Raw genomic sequence first — 21,117 nt, forward strand, 5'->3', positions numbered from 1 at the left:
TTTTTTTTTTTAACGATTATTTGTGCAGCTCTGTAAAGAAGGAATCGCTATACATACCTTTTCTGCAGCTGCTCTGGTCTGGTCTCCTGTGTGGAGGAGAGAACCCACAACAGCTGTGAAGTACCTGGGATTTGACGTCCCCCCATAGAGTTACTATGGGGCTTCTGTTGTCGGCTGCTGACAGCTCAGCGTGGGACTGGACTGGAGCGGAAGCTGTGCTGTCTGGCAGGGGTGTACAAATCTTAGGACTGAAAGGACAGAAATATAAATCTTAAGTTAGCTCCCATAGATGCATTCCTACAGTGTATTTAATTTTTAGCCTGGGGATCAGCTGTATACAGAGACATTGCAGTTCTTTGTTTAATGTTAGAAGCTGCTGTTCTCTATCTGTTGGTTACAAAACACCAGCACAGTAACTGTAGTGTTCCTTCTGGTCTTGTTACACTACTCAAAGAAGCTTACTGTGAAATGCCTCTTCCAGCCAAGAGTCTGATCTTTTACCAACTGGTCGCCTATTTAGTCAGCCTCATTTTGCCCATCTGTTGAAGCAGATGTTCTCAACCCGGTTCCAGCTGTTTGAGAATGGCGGAACGTATGGTTGTTTGCAAACCACTGTAGATGTTTGATCAAATATAATTTACAGTATTCACCCTTTACTAACCTATGTAAGTGCATGGCCATGAGGTATGTTTTCTCAGGGAATATGTTTGTTGTGGTTCTTTTATATCATGATGTATTTTTACGGTTTGGCCTAAAATTTTGGTAAAAGCACATCTATATACACCAGTCGGAGCTGTGGGCGACTCAAGGGATTGAGATTCCTAGAAGTGGTTTCCCTTTGAAATTAGGCAGGCAAACTCTCATCACCAGATCAGCATTTAGCAGCACTGACATCAGGAAAGGTGAATATATACACTCTTCTTTTACAGCTATGCCTCACGTTTTTCCAATTTTGTATAACCGTATTGCTTTATGTGTGAAAATAGACCTGTCTGCATTTCCCACTAACAACAGCATCCTCCTGTTGATTTTCTGACCTGTAGATGCAATGTCTACTGGGCTTAACCACTTTACCACCGGAGGATTTTGCTGTCTTACGTCTGGGCCACTTTTTGCGATTCGGCACTGTGCGAATTTAACTGACAATGGCGCGGTCGTGCGACGCCGTACCCAAACAACATTTACGTCCTTTTTTTCCAACAAATAGAGCTTTCTTTTGATAGTATTTGATCAACTCTGCGCTTTTTACTTTTTGCGCTATAAACAAAAAAAGAGCGACAATTTTGAAAAAATAACAATATTTTTCACATTTTTTATATGAAACCCCCCCTCCCCCCAAAAAAAAAATTAAAAAATCAATTTTTTTTTATAATTTTAGGCCAATTTGTTTTCTGCTACATATTTTTGGTAAAAAAAATTGCAATAAGCGTATTTTGATTGGTTTGCGCAAAAGTTATTGCGTTTACTAACTAAGGGAAAGATTTCTGTCATTTTTGGTGTTTTTTTTTTTTTTTTTTACGGGATTGCGGCGGACAGATCGGACCCTTGACTGACATTTTTTACACTTTTGGGGGTACCAGTGACATTACTACAGTAATCAGTGCTATAAATATGCACTGTTACTGTAAAAATTACACTGGCAGGGAAGGGGTTAATTTTATTGGAGAGGGAGGGGTTAATGTATGCCTGGTGCTTACTGACGTGTGGGGGGAGGTGACTGAGTGACACAGGGACAGATCGCAGGTTCAGCTATGCTGAACCCTGCAATCTGACCCTGCCTGTCACTTGGGAGATCCGCCCGCTTTGTTTACACAAGCGGGCGGATCTCCACACTCGATTCCCTGACGATCGGGGGAAGAGCGGCGGTGATCACTGCCGCTCCTCCCCTGGCCCGACTCCCACTGTGACTGAATACAGCTGGAGCAACCCTCCGGCAGCGCGCGCCGCCGAGAGAGGGGAATGTCTGGCGACGTAGGTCTACGTCATCGAGCCACTTTGCCGCAGTAGAGCTCTAGTGCGCAGCGGTAAAGTGGTTAAGCTGACCATACATTATACAATTTCCTTCAACTATGTAGTGCATGGGCCTGCCTGAGTGCATACAAATTGAAAGTTTTAAGGTTTGACTTCATATATTAAAATACAAATATGGAAAATTGCAAGAAAATTGTTCAATGTATGGCCAGCCTTACTACATGTTCCAATTACATATTATAATTTTAGTGATTTTATTGATTTATGTTTACCAATTAGGTTTTCTGAAAGTGAAAGTGACACTAGAAGGAAATTGGCTCTGCACCCCGTGATAGCTGTTACCAATGAAAAATGTAAACAAAGGCTCCAGCTTGAAGTCAGCTTTCTTTCCTCTTGCTTACTGATTGATTGGCAGTGAAAGGAAAGGGAGAGTTACATCCCAATTGACTGCAGCACCACTACCAGTGTTACCAGATACCAATGTTCTGATCACCAGCCACACTTTTCTCTGAGTCACCTAGTACCAGTGCAAGCCAGCATCAGTTTCCTCATGCTGCTTTCCAAAATCTGGTCGTTTTGTGGGTGTTTCAGCTTTCCTGGCACTTCCAAGTCTCCAAAAATGTGATGGGTAGTCAAGAAATCGGATGCGTCATTTATGCTCTTTGAAAGCCTGAAGGTGCTCTTTGGATTTGGGCCCTTCTGTGAGGCTAGGCTATAATAATAAAGTTCCACACACGTGTTATATGTGAAACTTTGGAGGATTAGCTGGATGTGTGGTTGTGTCTAAGTTTACATTTGCCCATGCTGTTTGTCAGGAAAATAAATGTTTGAAATGAAAAAAAAGTTTCATTTACTTCATTTTCTCTAAAACCTTAGACTAAAAATATTATAACTTCAAAAAAAACTCACCATGCCTCTTCCAAAATATCTTGGGGTGTTTACTTTCCAAAAAGGGGACATGGCATTTAGGCCTTCAAGAAATAAGATAGGCAGTCAGAACATTCAGAGATTATAAATTTAGAATATACAGTATATACCATAGTTTGTAGAGTTACACTCATTTGGGAAGAAGCTGAATACATTTTGGCCTACATTTATAAAGAATAATTATTTGCAATGTTGTATAACAGAAAATAAGAGTACCAGTGTTGTTGTTGTTGTTTTTTTTTTTTTTCAAATATTAAACCCAATGGTGGTTATCACGATAGGAAAGCTCTCGTTCTCAAAAAATTTAATATTCATTTGTGTACATTGTTGCACCACAGAGTATTTGTCAAAGTATCACAGTGCTGAAAACTGAAAAATGGTCAGAACAGCAAGGGGGGTTAGCATGCCGGCCTTCGATTGGTTAAAGCGTAATTCTAGTAGGATTTTTTTCAATTTTGTGTGTAGAGTGTGGAAATGTTGGAATCTGACTTTGCCCCCATTGGGAGAGGGTTTGCCTCACTATCTGTTTCAAAAACCGCATTCACTGAAACGGAAAATGATAGGAAATCTTAAAAGGGCCGCAGTAAAACTCTTTACTTAGTACTGTGGGGACATGTAAGGACCTCTTTGGGTTTTTATTGTTGTCTGTGTCCCAGTTGAAGTGATTTCTTTACATTTTCAAAGGTAACCTTGACAAGAAGTAAAGAGAAATCTCCCCAGAAACTGCCCTGCAATAAAAACCTAGCAGGGGTGCTAGCCTTTCCTGATCTATCCAAAATGCAAACATAACCTTTCACATAGACTTTAAAGTGGTATTAAACCAAAAATGTAATGTAATGCATTGCAGCTTACCAGTGATTAGATGTGGTGGCTGCATTCGTTTTTCTTTTTTAGGCTTTTTTTCCCCTCTGTTTTCACCTGGTGATTTGGCCAGTAAAGCCAGCCATACATGGATCTAAATTTGGTCAGTTCAGCGAGACTGGACAAATTTCGATCCATGTATGGACTTGTATACAACTAGCCTGTTGGGTTATTTCCCGATTGATCAGTGCCACCGGCTATAGCCCGAAACACTGATCATTCTATTCTGATGGCAGGGAAGGCTCCCCTGTTTCAGACTACATTACCATGGGGGGGGGGGGATAGGATGGCTTCGTGTGTATTCATTTTATTTTTTCCCCATTCAACCCCCTGGTTGAACAAAAAAAAAAAAAAAAGATCAATGTACGGGCTGCCTAACACCTCTCCTGTATTAAGAGTGTCTCCACTCTAGAAGAAGGTGGCACAGCGGAATTGCCAGCTGGGGGGAGTGTTTAATGTACTAGCATACTTAAATACTCATAACAAATTGAAGCCAAGTTCAAGCTAAAACTTTATAATAGGTTATGGCAAAGTTTTTTTCCCCTTTTGGGATTAAGAAGTTACATGAATACATAAAAGCTGATCATCATAAGCATCCCTGCCAGTGTTAAATGGTTTGTCTTATTCCTGTAAACTGGTACAATCTGCGAGAGAGCTTGTTCTTTTGAAGAATAGCCGACTTAGGCTCGGTTCACATATATGCGATGCGGGAAGGCTGCGAATTTGCAGCCTTTTCCCGCATCGCACACGCACCCCCGGCAGTTCACACTGCCATATGCGATACGCTGGGGGTGTCAATGTAATCTTAACGACACCCCCAGTTTGATCGCATATCGCAGTGCGATCGTGCAGTTCGCACAGGATCGGATCGCACAAGTGTGAACCGCTGTGCGATCCGATCCTGATGCGGCTAGAAAAAAGGGTCCTGTGCGTGTTTGGAGCGGCTGCGGTGCGAATTTAGCCATACAAGCCGTATGGCTAAACTCGCACCGCACAGCCGATCGCATGTAATGTCGGAGCAGTGCGCTCCGATATTACATGCGAACCCTGCACACGCACAAGTGTGAACCGGGGCTGCCTGGCCAGGTCAACCGGTAAAAATAGAAGAAAGCCTTAAAAAGAAAACAAATACAGTCATCACATCTAACGTGGTAAGTTGCAATATAAAAAATGTTTGCTTTTGGGTTTAATGCTGCTTTAAATATGAAAATGGGTTACCACAGCATAGGTGTCAGCTTTTTAGCAACCAAGCACTGTGCCAGGCTATCTCCACTAGAATCTCTATTGAAAGTGTGCGTAAAAGGTGTTAAATTCCCATTTGTGACTTCTTTGAAATAAATAACTGGGATATGCAGCTTTTAGGAAGTGACATGATCACCTTAGTTCTGGCTACCTCAAGGGGGATCAAAGACTCAATCCACCTGAGGTGTTGGATCTCCATAGTTTTATGGTAATCAGCTTGCAGTGTTTCCCTCTCTGTTCTGCCCATTGCATGCATTGCTGTATACAGAGTTAATCCTTTTGAGATGCTGAGAATTTGATGGTCCTAACTGTCTTATTAAATCTGTGTAACCTGTCCTCTTACCTGTTGTCTGCATGATTATTTCTCTCTTATTGCCTCCGTCCTGTCCATCGCTGCCTCATGCACACAGGAGATTCAGGATGAACACAATGGCTATCATTCAGAAACGGAGGTCGAGCAGGTGGCAAGTTCTACCCCTCTATTTTATATCTGTTAGTGCATGCTTGTAGATTTAGACCCATGTTAATGCAGCCCATCCATTTACCTCTCCATATTATGTCAGTTCACACGTCATCATCCTCATCAGTGGAAATAATGGCTTCAGGCTGTTTATTGTGACGGATGTATGTGCTTTGCCAGCTGGGAACGTTCTCCAGAATGCAGAATTTACATTTAGGACTTTTACATTTACCATGACAAAGTATAACAGAGATATAGTAGTGGCCATCGCTGACTGCCTTTACAAGTTACTAGTTCCCTGGCTGTCCTATATATTATCTATCTTCACTACCTAGCAAGAAGATGTATGCACCCCCTGAATCTCCCATTGGCCTTTCTTTTCTGTTCGTGATCCACTAACTGGTGAAGTCGTATGATGACAGCCAGTGTAACTAGCAACTTTTAAATGTGATGGTAGTAACCGGTTTATATCACGATGGGTTTATTTTAAATGCAATAGGGTGTATATCTATTTATACTCCAGGCCAGTTACCAAGGCAGGATTAGCTTTCTCCGCCTCTCCGTATATAAGAATATTTACAGGTCCCACCAAATCCACCCAGGTGTTGGTTTGTCTGCATTAGGAGCAATAGATTGTAAGCTCCTTTAGAGTCGAGGGCATGAAATAATTGGTAAAGTGCTGCAGAAATTATCTATATATTGGAACAAATTATGTGTGTTTAATACATTAACCACTTGTAGAGCTGCACGATTCTGGATAAAATGAGAATCACAATTTCTCTATCGTTTATTGACGGACGCAGTCTTCTTGTTCTCAATAGCAGTAGGGTTATGCTGCCTCTTACAGGAGTAGGACACTAGGCAGAAAAAAGTTCTGGCTAAGCCTATGGGCAGTCCCGGGGGTATACCCTCTCTCCCTTCTATAGGATGTCAGTTTTAATATGCCTAGTCAGAAGTAAGGACTTAGTTCCTTGCTGGGATCTCTGGTCCTGGCAAAAGTTTTTTTTTTTTTTTTTTTTTCTAGCTAGATTTTTTTTAGTTAGGTTTTTTTCACCTGATGTTTTTTTTTCCTGTGAGATCTGCAAGCAACTATGCCGGATCTGGGCGACGGGCTGGATATATAGATTCAGTGGTCACCCCAGCCGGTCAGCAAGCGCGCGCAGACCCCAGCCTTAGTTTTGGCCGCGACCTAGTCCCACCGGACGGGGACTGGCCCTGCGAGTTAAACGTCTCGCCAGGTCGCATACGACCAGGGTCTAGGCCCAAGTCGCAGCGTTCCTATTAGCCAACAGCCCCCCCCCCCCCACTACGGCGGCGAGGGGTTCTGTCAGGAGCTGGCGCCTGCCTGTTCCTGGTATGGTGAGTAAATTGTTCCCCCCTCTCCCCCTGGCGGGTTTTGGGGTGGACACAGGCACCTCCTTGGGACGGTCGGACCCTCAAGTTCCTGGGTTCCCCTCTGTCCTGTCGCGCACCCCCTGACCTGTCCCCCCCCCCACTCACTACTGAGGCTTTGGGGTGATTGGAGCTTCTTCTGAGGGCTGGGACCGGGCATAGGCTGACGGTGGGGGGTGCGCCGCCGGCGACCAGACAATCGTTCGTGTGCGGGGGGTGATTTACCTGTTCCTCCCAGGGCCCCCTTCCTGTCAATCCCGTCCAGGAGGCTGGGGGGTCCCCTCAAGGGCCCCTAGAAGCTACGTAGACTGCCATTTTCTTGTAGCCTAAATGTGCTGAGGAGATTGGCAGCCATCTTGGTACACCTGGCATGGCCATTTTGCTTTGGATCCCATTGTAATTCAATGGCGGCCATGTTCTTTGTGTCCCTAGAAGTGTTTTTTGTGGTGGTGGAGCCCCTCCCTATACCCTAGTGCTGACACTCAGGTTTTTTTATGAGGATCGAGATCGCTGTAGACACGTGCTGTGCAGACGTTCTGTGTCTTCTTGGTGCATCTTTGGTGGGGTGGTGAGTCTGGGGGGTCTCTCTCTCTCTGCTGGGGGGTCTTTGTGCGCTCTGCCTGACCTCTTTGGGGCGCTGTAACACTGTTGGACATTTAAAAAAAAAAAGATTTTTCAACTTTTTGCTGCGGTGTTCCCCTGGTGTAACATGGACCCTGCGGAACATTTTTTCCTATCTGACCCCCTCAAGGAGGCTGCGGTTCCCTCTGGATCCCAGCCATTCATAGATGCGCTGTCGGTAGTCTTGGAATTCTTTGTGTCCCTGGTGGAGGTGGCCTGTAAAGGACAGGGTGCCAAAAAATGCCCCCCTCCTACCCCTTCCTCATCTGATGTGTCAGATTCTGAATCTGATTCAGCTACCGCAGACGTGGGTCTCTCTGCCGGGTCTACTACCTTGCGCCCTGTCTCCTCTGATAGTGAGGATGACGCCTCTCCCTCTGCCGCCGCACAAGGAAAGGCGCTAGTGGACGCACTGGTTGTATCTGTGCGTGAGAACTTGAAAATGGAGGACACAGCTGCAACTGAGGCGCAGGTTACTTTTGGCACTCACAAGCCACCCAGAGCGGTTAAGGTTTTCCCCCTCCCTGCGTCTTTTGACAACATGGTTTAAAAAAGAGTGGGACTGCCCAAAGTGTCCCCCTGGGGTGCCTAAGCGGATTGCTAGGTGCTACCCCTTTGAAGAGTCCATTGTTAAGAAGTGGATTGTGCCACCTACGGTGGACCCCCCCCAAGTCTCCAGACTGAAGAAAGCCACCATGATTCCAGTGGAGGATTCCCCGTCCTTTAAGGATCCGGTGGATAGAAAGGCGGAGTCTGTGGCCCACAATATGTACTCCCTGGCAGGGTCTGCACTCAGACTGGTGTTTACTATTGCCTTTGTGTCACAAACTTTGACTGAATGGGCTAAGCTACTACGCCGTGACCTGGAGGGGGTACAACTTCCCCCTGCCTTTCAGGAGCTGACTGACCAGTTGATCCAGGAGCTGCATTTTGTTTGCGATGCCACGCTGGATGCGGCTCCTATATTGGCGCGACTGTGGGTGTCGGCAGTGGTCCCCCGGCGTATACTGTGGCTAAAATGCTGGTCTGCGGCTCAGACTTCTAAGAAGGCTTTGACTGATCTACCCATTTGGGGTGATAGCCTGTTTTGGGCTACCATTGATGACATTATTAAAGGTCTTACAGGGAGTAAGAGTACCTTTTATCCTACAGGCTAACCAGGGTAAGAACTTTTGTCGCAGACGGGGGTCCCTCCTTTTCAGCATATAAAAATTTTTTTCGTCCGGGGGCGAGTGATGAAGGATCAAAGTCTTTCAAGGTCTCCTCCGGTGGCTCCAAGTGACCCTGGTCTGGAAAACCGTAATCGGGTTTCTCCAGACCTGCAGATAGGGCTCCTACAGCCTGAAGGGGCGCCCTCACCTGTATCTGGGGTGGGGGGATGTCTTTGCCAGTTTCTGGATCTGTGGCTATCCCGGATACAAGACAAGGGGGTGCACAAGGTCATACGGTTCGTCTACAAGATCAAGTTTCGCTCTCTCCCTCCAGTAAGGTTTTTCCCTTCCAATGTGCGACTGTCCCCAGATCGCTTACAGGCTCTCATTGGAGCGGTGTAGGACCTGGTACAACAGGGAGTAATCATTCCGGTTCCGTTCTCGGAACGTTTTCAGGGCTGTTACTCCAACCTGTTTACGGTTCCCAGGAAGGAGGGCAAGCATACTTGACAACTGTCCTGTTTTGGCTGGGACAGTCCCAGCAAATAGCAGCCTGTCCCGGGTAATTTACATTGTCCCAGCCCGTTGCCAAGAAAAAAAAAAAAAATGGTTGCTGGCCGACATCGTTACTGCGCATGTGCTGTTCTGACTCCTGCCGGGCTCTGGAAAGCTCGTACAAGCTCGGCTGGGCAGGCGCATGCGCAGTTACGTAATGGCGCCATTTTAAAATCAAAGGCACTTGTTCTCGGTAGCGCCTCGCCGGCTGTCACAGGCATGAAGGTAGGTAGGATGAAAGCAACAATGTTGTGTTCAAAAATATCTGGTAACAGACATGTGAGTAAATTGTCAAATGTGCTCAGGTGTGAGTGACCATACAAAAAATGTAATATGTAAATTTAAATAATGTCAGAATGTTTATACTGCTCTGATAAACAGTGTCTATTTATGTAAATAAGCAAAGATCTGTAAGTAAGGAGATTCTCAACTTATTTCCATAAATTAACAAAAATACAAGATCGTTTTAAGTGGCACTAACCTGAAGATAAGAATACAATTTTGTGCAAAAATATATATATTTATTAAATCAGTGCAGAATAAATGGCAAAAATATAATTGGTGATAAACGCAAAATGTGGAACAAAATACAATAAAATGTATCCCACAGATAATGTGAGAAATATAATCAAAGAATATTATTTCAGAATAGCAAGGTAACCAAAACCAATGACTTCTAGAATATGATAGATGGCAACCAATCTAACAGATTTGACACATGACTCCTCTCAGCTAACAGATGTTCATAATTTCAATGCTTTAAAGAAATGCATGGACAAAATTTGTTATACCATGCATCAAGACTTGTTAAAAGTCCAGATAGTTTTGGTAAAATAATCTTCTATTAAGTTGATCTATTAAGAATACATCATAACTGAACCATTTACTAAAGCCAAAATTAGCTTAAAATTCCAAGATAAGAAAAATTTAACCAATCATACTGCAGTAAGAATGGTCTAAATTCAAATCTTGATGCTACAAGTTTAAGTATGAGAATGGTCTCAGTCAGGTGTATGAGGCGAATTTAATTGCCTGTAGGAAAAATAGAAATATATACTTTAGAAAACAAACTTCTATTTCTGTTGCCTGGGATGTCACGTGTATAGCTTCAGCTTCAAATATTTTGAATCACATCAGTGTCCCAGAACCTCCTTCAAAGCATCCTATTCCTTTCCTGGTCTGTTCAATTCTCCTCCCGTCTCTAACTGATATGAAACTTTTATCCTATAGTAAAAGTAGGCGGGGAATTTGTCTTCCATATGACAAATATCTCAAAAAGGGCTTATTTGCTAAGTTTCTATAACTCAGACACAACTTTGAACAATCACCAGGAGGCACTGTTGGATTACGATCGAATTTGGGACATTGAATTTAATTTAATTATTTTCACAAAGATAAACTTTTGACCTTAGTGGAGGAAAGAAATCTAAATCTTGTGTGGGATACCATCATGCCACCATCCTGTCAAGAAAAGTGTCCGGTGTGTAGGTTTTATGTGACCAAGACAAGACGTAAAATAAACCTTATATAAACACGTTCCCTATAAGTGAATAAGTAAAGCAACTTAAGTGGAATTAGTACTTAGCAATTATACATAACAAAACCATAGTATACAAGGCTTTCCTAAAATGATGTATATGCCACACGTAATATAATGACATAATAATAATATTGCTGCTAAAACAATCACTATAATTAATAAGGTTTCCTCAAGCATATTTTAAATTAGCCCTAAAAAAATATACTGATCTATTGTTCCTTTTGAAACCATAGACTAAAATTACATCACCCTCATTAGAACCTGGTCTGGAACCATTGTGATCTCTTATCTGGTGAGATGTCCAAAGGGCCTCCTTATTTATGGTTTGAAGAGGGGAAAAAAAAAATCTTTGCTGAGACATTAAAATTGACTGTAAAGAAATCTTGCTTAAAAAAATGAACTTTCAGTCACCTCATGACAAAATGGCTGCTAGGTTGCCCATTATTACAATATGTATAAAATAATATGTATGGGCTTTATATGACTCAATTTTTTGTCCCCCCAATAATCCTGACAATAAAGAGCAAGGTGTAAATAAGTACAATGAAACCTAATTATACCAGATAGTGTAATTAGGTTTTATCATACTTATTTACACCTTGCACTTTATTTATATTTACATTTTTTGTATGGTCACATAGGACATTTGACACTTTAGAATTGCAGGGAGTTGTGATGAGAATTTTAAACTTTAGGCAGAAGTAGTATAGCTGAATGGGAGAATTATTCCAACTCTGCTACTTTGGCCTTAAGTTTGAAATTCCCTTTTCAATTTCCTGTAATTCTCTCTTTGAGTAGACCCTATAACCTGATAAGTGGGCGGAGATTAATTATGCAGAGTGGGCGGAGCTTCACAGAAGTGGGTGTAGTAAGTAATTGATAGCTGTGCTTCAAAGTGTCCCTGAAAATTTTTTTTCAAATGTTGGCAACTATGGGTAAGGTGCATTCAATTCTGGACCTGAAGGCTCTGAATTGCTTCTTGCGAGTTTAAGAATTCAAGTTGGAATCCATTTGCGCAGTGTTGGCCTCCCTTCACCAGGGGGATTTCCTGGCCTCCATAGACATCAAAGATGCCTACCTTCACATCCCAATATGTGCAAGACATGAACGGTTTCTGCGTTTTGCCGTGGGAGAGGATCACTATCAGTTTGTGGCATTACCCTTTGGTCTCACCTCTGCTCCTCGGGTCTTCACAAAGTTGTTGGCTCCAGTCCTGGCATTATTACGCCAGTGGGGGATATCGGTCCAGGGTTACCTGGACGTTCTGCTTCTCCTTGCGTAGTCTCCCACAGCGCTGGTGACAAACTTGGAGATCACCATGAGAACTCTGGAGGAGTTTGGGTGGATTGTGAATCTCCAGAAGTCGTCCCTGGTTCCTTCCATGAGGCTGGACTATCTGGGCCTGACTTTAGACTCGTCGGCAGCCAGGGCGTTTCTTCCTCCGGACAAACTTAAAAAAAAATCAAGTCTGCGATTCAGCTATTGCTGTTCAACAAATGGTCGTCCCTTCGGACTTGTATGAGAGTTCTGGGACTGATGGTGTTGTCCATCGAGGTGGTACCTTACGCTCAATTTCAAAAGCGAATACTCCAGAAGGAAATTCTTCTCAAATGGAACAAAGATCCAAGTTCTCTGGACAATCTGATGCAGTTGAGCCGGGGAACCAGGGGGTCCCTTTTTGTGTTGTCTTTGGTCCCCGATGCTCTCGGTGTTCTTGGCAAACTTCCTGCTCAAGGGGTCTGGTCTCTGGGGGAATCCAGGTTACCGATCAATGTTCTGGAGCTGAGAGCAATCAGGCTTTGCCTAATCCACTGGAAGGAGCACCTTCGGGGCTGTCCAGTGCGCATTCAATCGGACAATGCCACGGCTGTGGCTTAGGTCAATCACCAAGGGGGCAACAGAAGTGTCCTTGCGGCTTTGGAGGTGGCAGGCATCCTTCGGTGGGCAAGAATGTTTTGTTCCAGCTCTCTCCGCCATTCACATTCCGGGAGTGGAAAATTTGGCAGGCGGATTATCTCAGTCGACAGACCTTAGATCAAGGGGAATAGTCTCTCCATCCGGAGGTGTCCCAGCAGCTATGCCTTCGTCCAGACATAGATCTGTTGGCGTCTCGGAGCAACAGGAAACTGCAGAGGTTTGTGGCCCACTCTTGGGACCCTCTGGCAGATGCCACAGAAGTGCTGGTGGCTCCGTGTGGGGTCAGTATTGGCTGATGTATGCTTTTCGCTTTTTCCGCTCAAGTTACTGCTGAAACTTCTTCGCAGGATCAAGGCAGAAGGGATTCCGGTCATCCTTGTGGCCCTGGTCAGGCTAGTTGCAGACGTTCCTTGGAGACTTCCTCTCAGGGAGGATCTGCTGTCTCAAGGACAAATCTTCAATCCTGCTTTATGGTCGCTGGCTTGAATGGCTTGCCTGTTGAAAGCCAGGTGCTGAAGGATAGGGGATTGTCTGCTTTTGTGATTCCCACTCTGCTTAAAGCGAGAAAAGCGACTTCTAGAAAGATCTGTGATTGCACTTGGAAGTCGTATATTGCGTGAGGTGCGTGTCTCTTGGAGTTCCCCCTCGCTCTTACTTGGTGGCTTGGATTTTGGCTTTCCTTCAACGGGGGGTTGATCAAAATTTGGCCTTGAGTACTATCAAGGGTCAGGTTTCAGCCTTGGCAGTTTTTTTTTTTTCCAAAGGCCATTAGCCACCCATTCCCTGGTGCATAATTTTATCCATGGGGTGTGACACTTGGCACCGCCGGTGCAACCTCTGTTGCCACCTTGGGACATTAATTTGGTGTTGTCGGTTCTCCAGAAGCCTCCCTTTGAAAATATTCTGGAGATTCCCCTGCTTACCTTATCCCAAAAGGTGGCCTTCTTGGTAGCTATTCTGCGTGCAGGGTGTCGAAACTGGCAGCGTCCTGTCGTTTTCCCTATATGGCGGTTCACAGGGATAAAGTGGTGCTTCATCCAGATCCGTCCGTCCTTCCTTCCGATGGTGGTTTCCAGTTTCCATTTAAATGAGGAGATTGTGTTACCCTCCTTGTGTCCTAAGCCTAAACATCCTAAGGAATTTGCATTGCATACTTTGGATGTGGTTCAGGGTGTACTGGGCAGCTACTGAGTCTTTTCAATAGTCCGATTTTCTCTTTGTTCTCACGGATCGACCAAAGAAAAGGCTGCCTGCATCTGCTGAGGCTATTTCCAGATGGATCAGACAGATGGTTGTGCAGGCTTATTCAATTAAGGTTCCATTTTTCCCTGTTAAGGCGCACTCTACTCGGGCGCTTAGTGCTTCCTGGGCTTTTTGACATCTGTGGTTCAGGTTTGCAAGGCGGCTACCTGGTCCTCTGTTCATACTTTCACAAAATTTTATAAGGTGGATATGCTGGCATCTACAGATGCTTCCTTTGGCCGCAAAGTTTTGCAGGCCGCCGTTTTAAGGGTGTTTTTATTCTCCCTTGAGGGTGTTTAATGTTTTTTTCAGGTAGGTCTCATCTTGTTGTTCTGATGAGTCATATGTTGGCTGTGGTTCAGCCTTAGGGAATGTATTTTCTGCTGTTCCCACCCCTCATGTTTTATGGCACTGCTTTGGAACGTCCCTACTGCTATTGAGAACAAGAAGACTGCGCCCGTCAGTGAATGATAGAGAAGAATATTGTCTTACCGTAAAATCCTTTTCTTGGAAGTTCATTGACAGATGCAGTACCCGCCCCTCTATTATTGAGTTGGGTTAGTATTGTTTTCTCTGACACTGCTTTGACTCAAAACTGACATCCTATAGCAGGGAGACAGGGTATACCCCCTGGGACTGCCTATAGGCGTAGCCAGAACTTTTTTCTGCCTAGTGTCCTACTACTGTAGGGAAAGCATAACCCTACTGCTATTGAGAACAAGAAGACTGCGTCCGTCAATGAATTTCAGAGAAAAGGATTTTACAGTAAAGCCCCGTACACACGTACCGATCGTCGGCCGAACGATCGGCCGTCTTTTGTCCAGGGCTGTCGGTGTCTGTTGAAAAGTGCAAAAGACTGCACAAGAATTTTGTCCGCCGACTACAGCCGACTGCAGAAGTGATGTCATGTAATGGTTAACTTTCCCTGTGTTTTTTCTTTTCTGAGCATGCCCAGTCTTGCAAATCTGCGGTCTGTCGACCGAATTCTGTACTGACTGGCGAACAATCGGCCGCTCTGGTGTCGGCATACAAAAATTTTAATGCTTGCATGACAGATTCTTTTCGGCCGAATGTGCGCTGTCGGTTGTCGGAGGCATCATACTAACAAGCCGACAATCGGCCGATCGGTCGTCGGCCGAAGCTTTTCGGCTGACGATCAGTACGTGTGTACGGGCCTTAAGACAAAAATCAATTTTTTTTTACTTGGAATAAAGATCACAATTCTCGGAGTAACATCTTTTACATTATCCAAAAAATTGGGCTAACTTTACTGTTTAGTTTTTTTTAATTCCTAGTGTATTTTTCCCCAAAAAAATTGTAAGTAATTTTCTGGCAAAAAATACTGTTTTTAACTTGTAAGCAACAAGTGTCAGAAAAAGGCTTAGTCTTTAAGAGGTTAAACTGACCTCACCTACAGACGAAAGTTCATTTCTTTGATCTAACTTTGATTTCTTTGATTTTTTTTTTTTTTTTTTTTTGACAGCTGTGAGTGAGCAGAAAACCGCTCTGTAAGAATCGAGGACACACTTTTTTAAGATCTTGAGGGGGGTAAATGGAGATCGTGATTTTTTTTTTTTAACGATTAGTCGTGCAGCTCTAACCACTTGTTTACCATGCTTTTCTGACACTTTGTTTACAAGTTTAAATCAGTATTTTATGTTAGAAAATTCCTTTACACAATGCTTTTACACAACTTTCACTCAAGATGTACACATTTTTCTATTTGGATTCATTTGTAAAAAAGGGTTAACCCTGGGTGACTCCTAAGTTACCCAATTTCATGGTTGTATTTGTGTTTTTCATTGGAATCACTTTATGTGCAAACCTAAACATAGACAAAAACATAACTTTACTTTAAACCCGGTTAGGGTTTAAGTCATTGTGCTGACATTTTATGTTCCAATGGAGAGGACTGAGAGGCGTTTGGTGATGCAATTACGTTTTAGCGACAAGCTACACAGTTACTACATCAGCCTATAAAGAATTGTATATACCTTTAAAGCTGAATACCAGGAATTCAGCAACTTTGCAAAAGTGCAGGCACACTATGATTTAAGTCCAATTAGGTGCATGTCCCCTCCAGAACTTATCCCTATTATTTCTCTATGACAGGTTTGTTGCACTCCCAGAGGACACACTTAGGCTGTGAGCAGAGAGCAGCACACAAAGCGGCTTTGCCCGCCCCTCCCCTCTGCTGCCCATACACAGAAGCCTTTGTGTTTTTGTGAATGATTTCACATAATACAAAGGCTCTGTGAATGGGCAGAAGGAGGGGAGGGGCAGGCATAGCACTTCTAGCAACTCTACGCTTATAGGAACTGAGCAGTTCCTATAGGTTCCTGGGAAGAGAAGTTCTCTTTCTGGAGCACAATAAAACTGTCAGATGTGCATAATAGAGAAACGGCTACAAGGTAAAAGGCATCTCATTAGACTTCACTCAGGGTATGCCTGCAGTTTTTACAAGGTAGCTGAATTTCAGGAATTCAGCTTTAAACATGGTTGTCAGTATTGGAAAGGGCTATGCTGCTTTATCAAGATACCTGGCTCCAGGGGAGAGGAGAACTGGCTCCAGGGGAGAGTCCAGAGGGTGATGATTAATGGGGAGTACTTGGATTGGGCGGGTGTGGAAAGTGGGGTCCCCCAGGGTTTTGTCCTGGGACCAATCCTGTTTAATTTATTCATAAATGATCTAGAGGAGGGCATATCTAGTACAATCTCATTTTTTTCGGATGATACTAAACTAAGCATGCCAATATCTTCTATGCAGGATGTGGAAACCTTACAAGCGGACCTGAACAACTATAATGGGGTGGGCAACTACATGGCAGATGAGGTTTAATGTTGAAAAATGTAAAGTAATGCACTTGGGGGCCAAAAACCAGAAGCTACTCACTAGGGGGGGAACCTCTGGGTGAGTCTAGGATGGAAAAAGACTTGGGGTTACTGGTAGACAACAGGCTTGGCAGTGGCAGGCAATGCCAAGCCGCTGCAAGCAAAGCCAACAGAATACCGGGATGTATAAAAAAGGGGATTCACTCCAGAAATAAAGAGATTATTCTCCCGCTCTACAAGACTCTGGTCCGGCCACATCTGGAGTATGCTGTCCAGTTCTGGGCACCGGTCCTCAGGAAGGATGTGCTGGAACTGGAGAGAGTCCAGAGAAGGGCAACAAAAATAATTAGGGGAATGAAGGACATCAGCTATGAGGAAAGACTACAAGCACTGAACTTATTCTCTCTGGAGAAGACGATTGAGGGGGGATATGATATCAATGTACAAATACTGTACTGGCGACCCTAGCATAAGGAACAAACTATTTAGAGAAAGGAGATACAATAAGACACGTGACCACTCACTAAAACTAGAGGAAAGGCGGTTTAACCTTAAAGTGCGTAAGGGGTTCTTCACTGTAAGAGCGGTAAGGATGTGGATGAGGATGTGGCTGATACGACTGCTCTTCCACAAGCAGTCGTATCAGCAGGAAGCATTGATAGTTTCAAAAAGCTATTAGATGGGCACCTTTAGAGACCACAACATACAGGGGTATACAATGTACGGTTAAAAGCAAACACACACACATCATAGGTTGAACTGGATGGACTGATGTCTTTTTTCAACCTCACTATGTAACTATGTAACCTGCCAAGAGAGAAGTTTACTAGACATTAAAGTTGACCCCCTGCCAGTTGTCAGGCTCTGCCTTGAGACTTGCTGACTAGCTGACTCAGCACAATCTTGCAACCAGTGAAGTCAGAATCGGGTTTATTTACTACATGAGAGTGCAAAATCTGGGGCAACTTTGCATAGAAACCAATCCGCTTCTAGGTTTTATTGCCAAAACTTATTTGAAGAAGCTGAAGTTAGAAATGGATTGGCTATCATGCTCAGCTTCACCAGATTGCTGCCGTTTTTAGTTTTTTCGACCCCAATGTTTCATCTACGTACTTATTCCAGGTCATAAAACATGGCAGCCTGATGGTCGGCAACACATGCAGGCAGCTAAAATGTTCTTTTCCAATGGTTGGTTTAGTAGAAAAAAGAATTACAAATGCTTGAAACAGCGGTTCGAATAAAGCACCATGGATAGCAAAATGGATGCGCATGAAATATCACACAACACACAAAATAAAGAGGTTTACATAACCTATGCACTTTAAGTCCCATGTCTGGCGGTAAGAATTAAGACTGAATCGACCATGGGAGTCTCCATGTTTCTCTCCTTTCTTTACAGAATGACAGCAGGTGAAACCAAAGAGCAGTGATGTCATGTACGGAGTTGTAACCTGGCCAGGTTTCAGTCAAATTAGTAAAAGATTAAATCCGCATGGAGGTGTCCAGTGTGATCCGTAGATCCATGTGTGGTTCTCCCTGTCATTTTGTATAGAGTATCCACGCTCTGTGTGGCCAACTTCCATTGTGTGAATTTTACTGAACCTGCTGCCAGGATTCTGTGGTGGGAGACATGTACACAGTTAAACCCATTGACGGCAATGAAACATTCTGTCATTATTGCCTGTTGCCTTGGTAAGCTGGATACCAATCAACCCACAAGATGGCTGACCTTTTTAGGTAAAAGACAGGTACATATTAAACAAAGAAAGTCTTGTGTGGAGCTGCACAATCCAGACAGTGCGGATCCTTGATTAAAATGGCACATATCAAAAACATCTGTAATATTTTCCTGATTGTGTGCTGAACACTTTGCTTGTTAGCTTTGACAAGCATCACCTGACGGCATCAATAATTTTTTATGGAATTTATTCTTGCTGGTATTTCTATCCGTTTCTTCTCGATCAACTTAGTACATTTGCTAAAAGACTGATGAAATAGACCATTGGTTATAGCAGCTTGATTTATGACTTAGTGTGTTTTTTTCCTTGCAGTGCTTTATTATTTATAAAAAATAAAAATATAACCCACGTCTGCCAAGCAGCCTTTTCCCAGTATGATGCGTCTACTTGGGCTTCTTCCTGCTTTTTCTCACCGCTGAAACAACCTGAGCGGAGCCAATTGATTTGTGATATTGATTTTAGCATTCGGCTTTTCCCAAAAGAAGCAGCTAGATATCAGTCCATATATTTGTGGGTTTTTTTTTTTTGCATTTACAGAACTAGACTAGCATATTATATAGTTCTAAAATGAGCAGTGATGGACATTAAATTGGTTGTAAAGTCAGTGATCACATTTACTGACAGTCTGTGTTTTTTTAAAAAATCTTTTTTTTTTTAAATACGTTTTTTCACATCACTGATGCTCTCCTTCCCCGATGCAAGGACTATAAGGGAGGGGTTGAGATTCCTCTCTGACGTCAGCGGGACAGTCACGCGACCGCACATTGGCAATATGGAATAAGGTATTTAGCTGCAGAATTAAAAAAAAAAAAGTGTGTGTGTGTATATATATATATATATATATATATATATATATATATATATAATCTCTTATTTATAACGGGGGCTGGCAATATTTTTGAGCACTAACTTTACTGCCACACAGAATGGCAGCAGGAGGGAGGGGCGGCTCACACACAGGATCTGATTGGCAGGGAGGGAAGGGGAGAGGGAGAGACTGCGAAATGACACATATAAACTGATCATGGTATCGTGGATCAGCAGCCATGATTACTGTGGTCAGCACACTAAGGGGGATACAGGAACAGGCAGGATCAACCAGGTTTTTTAGAGCATAGAAAGGGACAAATTACATCGCACAAGCACTATGCAGTTTAACATGCTTTACAGCAGGGTTGTCAAAGTCAATTTAATTGCGGGCCGCATCAGCATTATGGTTGACCTCAAAGGGCAGCTTGTACAGTAAGACAAAATGTATGCAGGTCTTTTTTTTTTCTCAGAATATGATGCAGGAACTCAAACACGCCCCAAGCCCCCCCCCCCCCACCGAACTGCATCGAATGATGGGTGTGGCCAAATTGCACAGTGGGAGGATCCTAAAGGGCCAAAAAATGAGGAGAATGCTGTGTGTGGAATTACAGACTGCGCTATCTACAGAGTGCAGATTTCAGGGGAGCGCTACATACAGTGTTTACATTTCAGGGGTGCCCTATGTATGGAGTACAGAGTGTAGGGGCGTGCTTTGTACAGTATGCAGTTCAGAGGTTTGCCACCCATAGAGAGTGTGCAGTTCAGGGTTGCGCTACCTGCAGAGTGCACAGTTCAGGGGTGCGCTACCTGCAGAGTGCACAGTTCAGGGGTTTGCTATGCATAGTGTGCAAGAATCGGCTTTCATAGGCTATTCACATCTCACTTCCACCCTCCCCCTGGGTGTGAGGGCCTCATGAAATGGCATGGAGGGCCAGATTCGGCCCGTGGGCCTTATGTTTGACAAGTGCTTTACGGGAATAGGATTTTTTTTTTTTTTTTAAAGGGTTAATGCTATCACTCAGTTTACTCGGTAAATTGTCCAATGTTCGATAAAATACACAATACTGTCAAATACTGTGTGATTGGCAGTACAGTTAAACACAGGAAAAGCCTCCTTGCTTCATGGGAATTTAGCCTGTTCTGATCTATCAGCTACGACTGGAGGAGCTAATGTACATTCCTTACATGGGTCTTGGTAGTTAGATAAGGGTGGAGTTCACGTTCGTACAGGGGAACATATTTTTTTTTAGGGTGACAGAAACCAATAAATCACTGAAGCAACAACTGCTACATTATGCCTTTTCATACTTTCTTTTTTTGTTAGCATGCTGCATTGCATGTGGTCATTTTTATGTACGCATTTCATTATTTTCCATATCTTTTTATTCTTTTGCATGCCGCTCATTAAGATATCCGTTTGTATTGTATCCATCAGGATAGGTTACCATTAAATTGCCAGCCAATATTAGTGAATTGCTGTGGTTTGACAAACAAACACCAAAATCTCTGATGCAAAGCTGGCTGTGAAATTTGTTGTTCCTAATGAACACTTGAGCACGGTAAAATCTATTCTTACCGATAAAGCAGCTTTCCACCTTTTTCTCTTTTCTCAAAACATTGGATGGAACTCCATCCCCCTTCTAAACTAACCATATATGGCTAGATTTCTCATACTCAGCCCTGCAGGTATAGATGGAGGAATTTATCCTGCCGGCTATTGTATTCCGACAGCTGCCATCTGTGGCTGCTGAATACCTTAACAGTGACATAAACTGATTGTATGTAGGTTCTGTTCGGCCAACTGTTTTTTGCCCCCGCTCCTTTGATTTTGTATTCAAATTTTGTTCACCTCTAAGG

General features: G+C 43.5%; 1 protein-coding gene across 7 annotated transcripts in view; it reads left to right on the top strand.

Moving 5' to 3' along the window:
* Nucleotides 1–21,117, top strand: part of MTMR1 (myotubularin related protein 1) — a 210,753-nt gene that overhangs the window by 78,107 nt on the left and 111,529 nt on the right. For 2 of the 7 annotated variants that reach the window (XM_082263732.1, XM_082263734.1), the window contains one exon: nucleotides 5,412–5,465. The exons of 3 other annotated variants lie outside the window; for them this stretch is intronic. In XM_082263732.1, coding sequence (XP_082119858.1) covers nucleotides 5,412–5,465 — 54 coding nt within the window. The remainder of the gene's footprint in view (nucleotides 1–5,411; nucleotides 5,466–21,117) is intronic. 2 more of the 7 variants (XM_082263733.1, XM_082263735.1) reach the window with 1 other exon arrangement.

Source organism: Pelophylax lessonae (assembly GCF_965119305.1).
Source record: "Pelophylax lessonae genome assembly, chromosome: 7".
Lineage (NCBI taxonomy): Eukaryota > Metazoa > Chordata > Amphibia > Anura > Ranidae > Pelophylax > Pelophylax lessonae.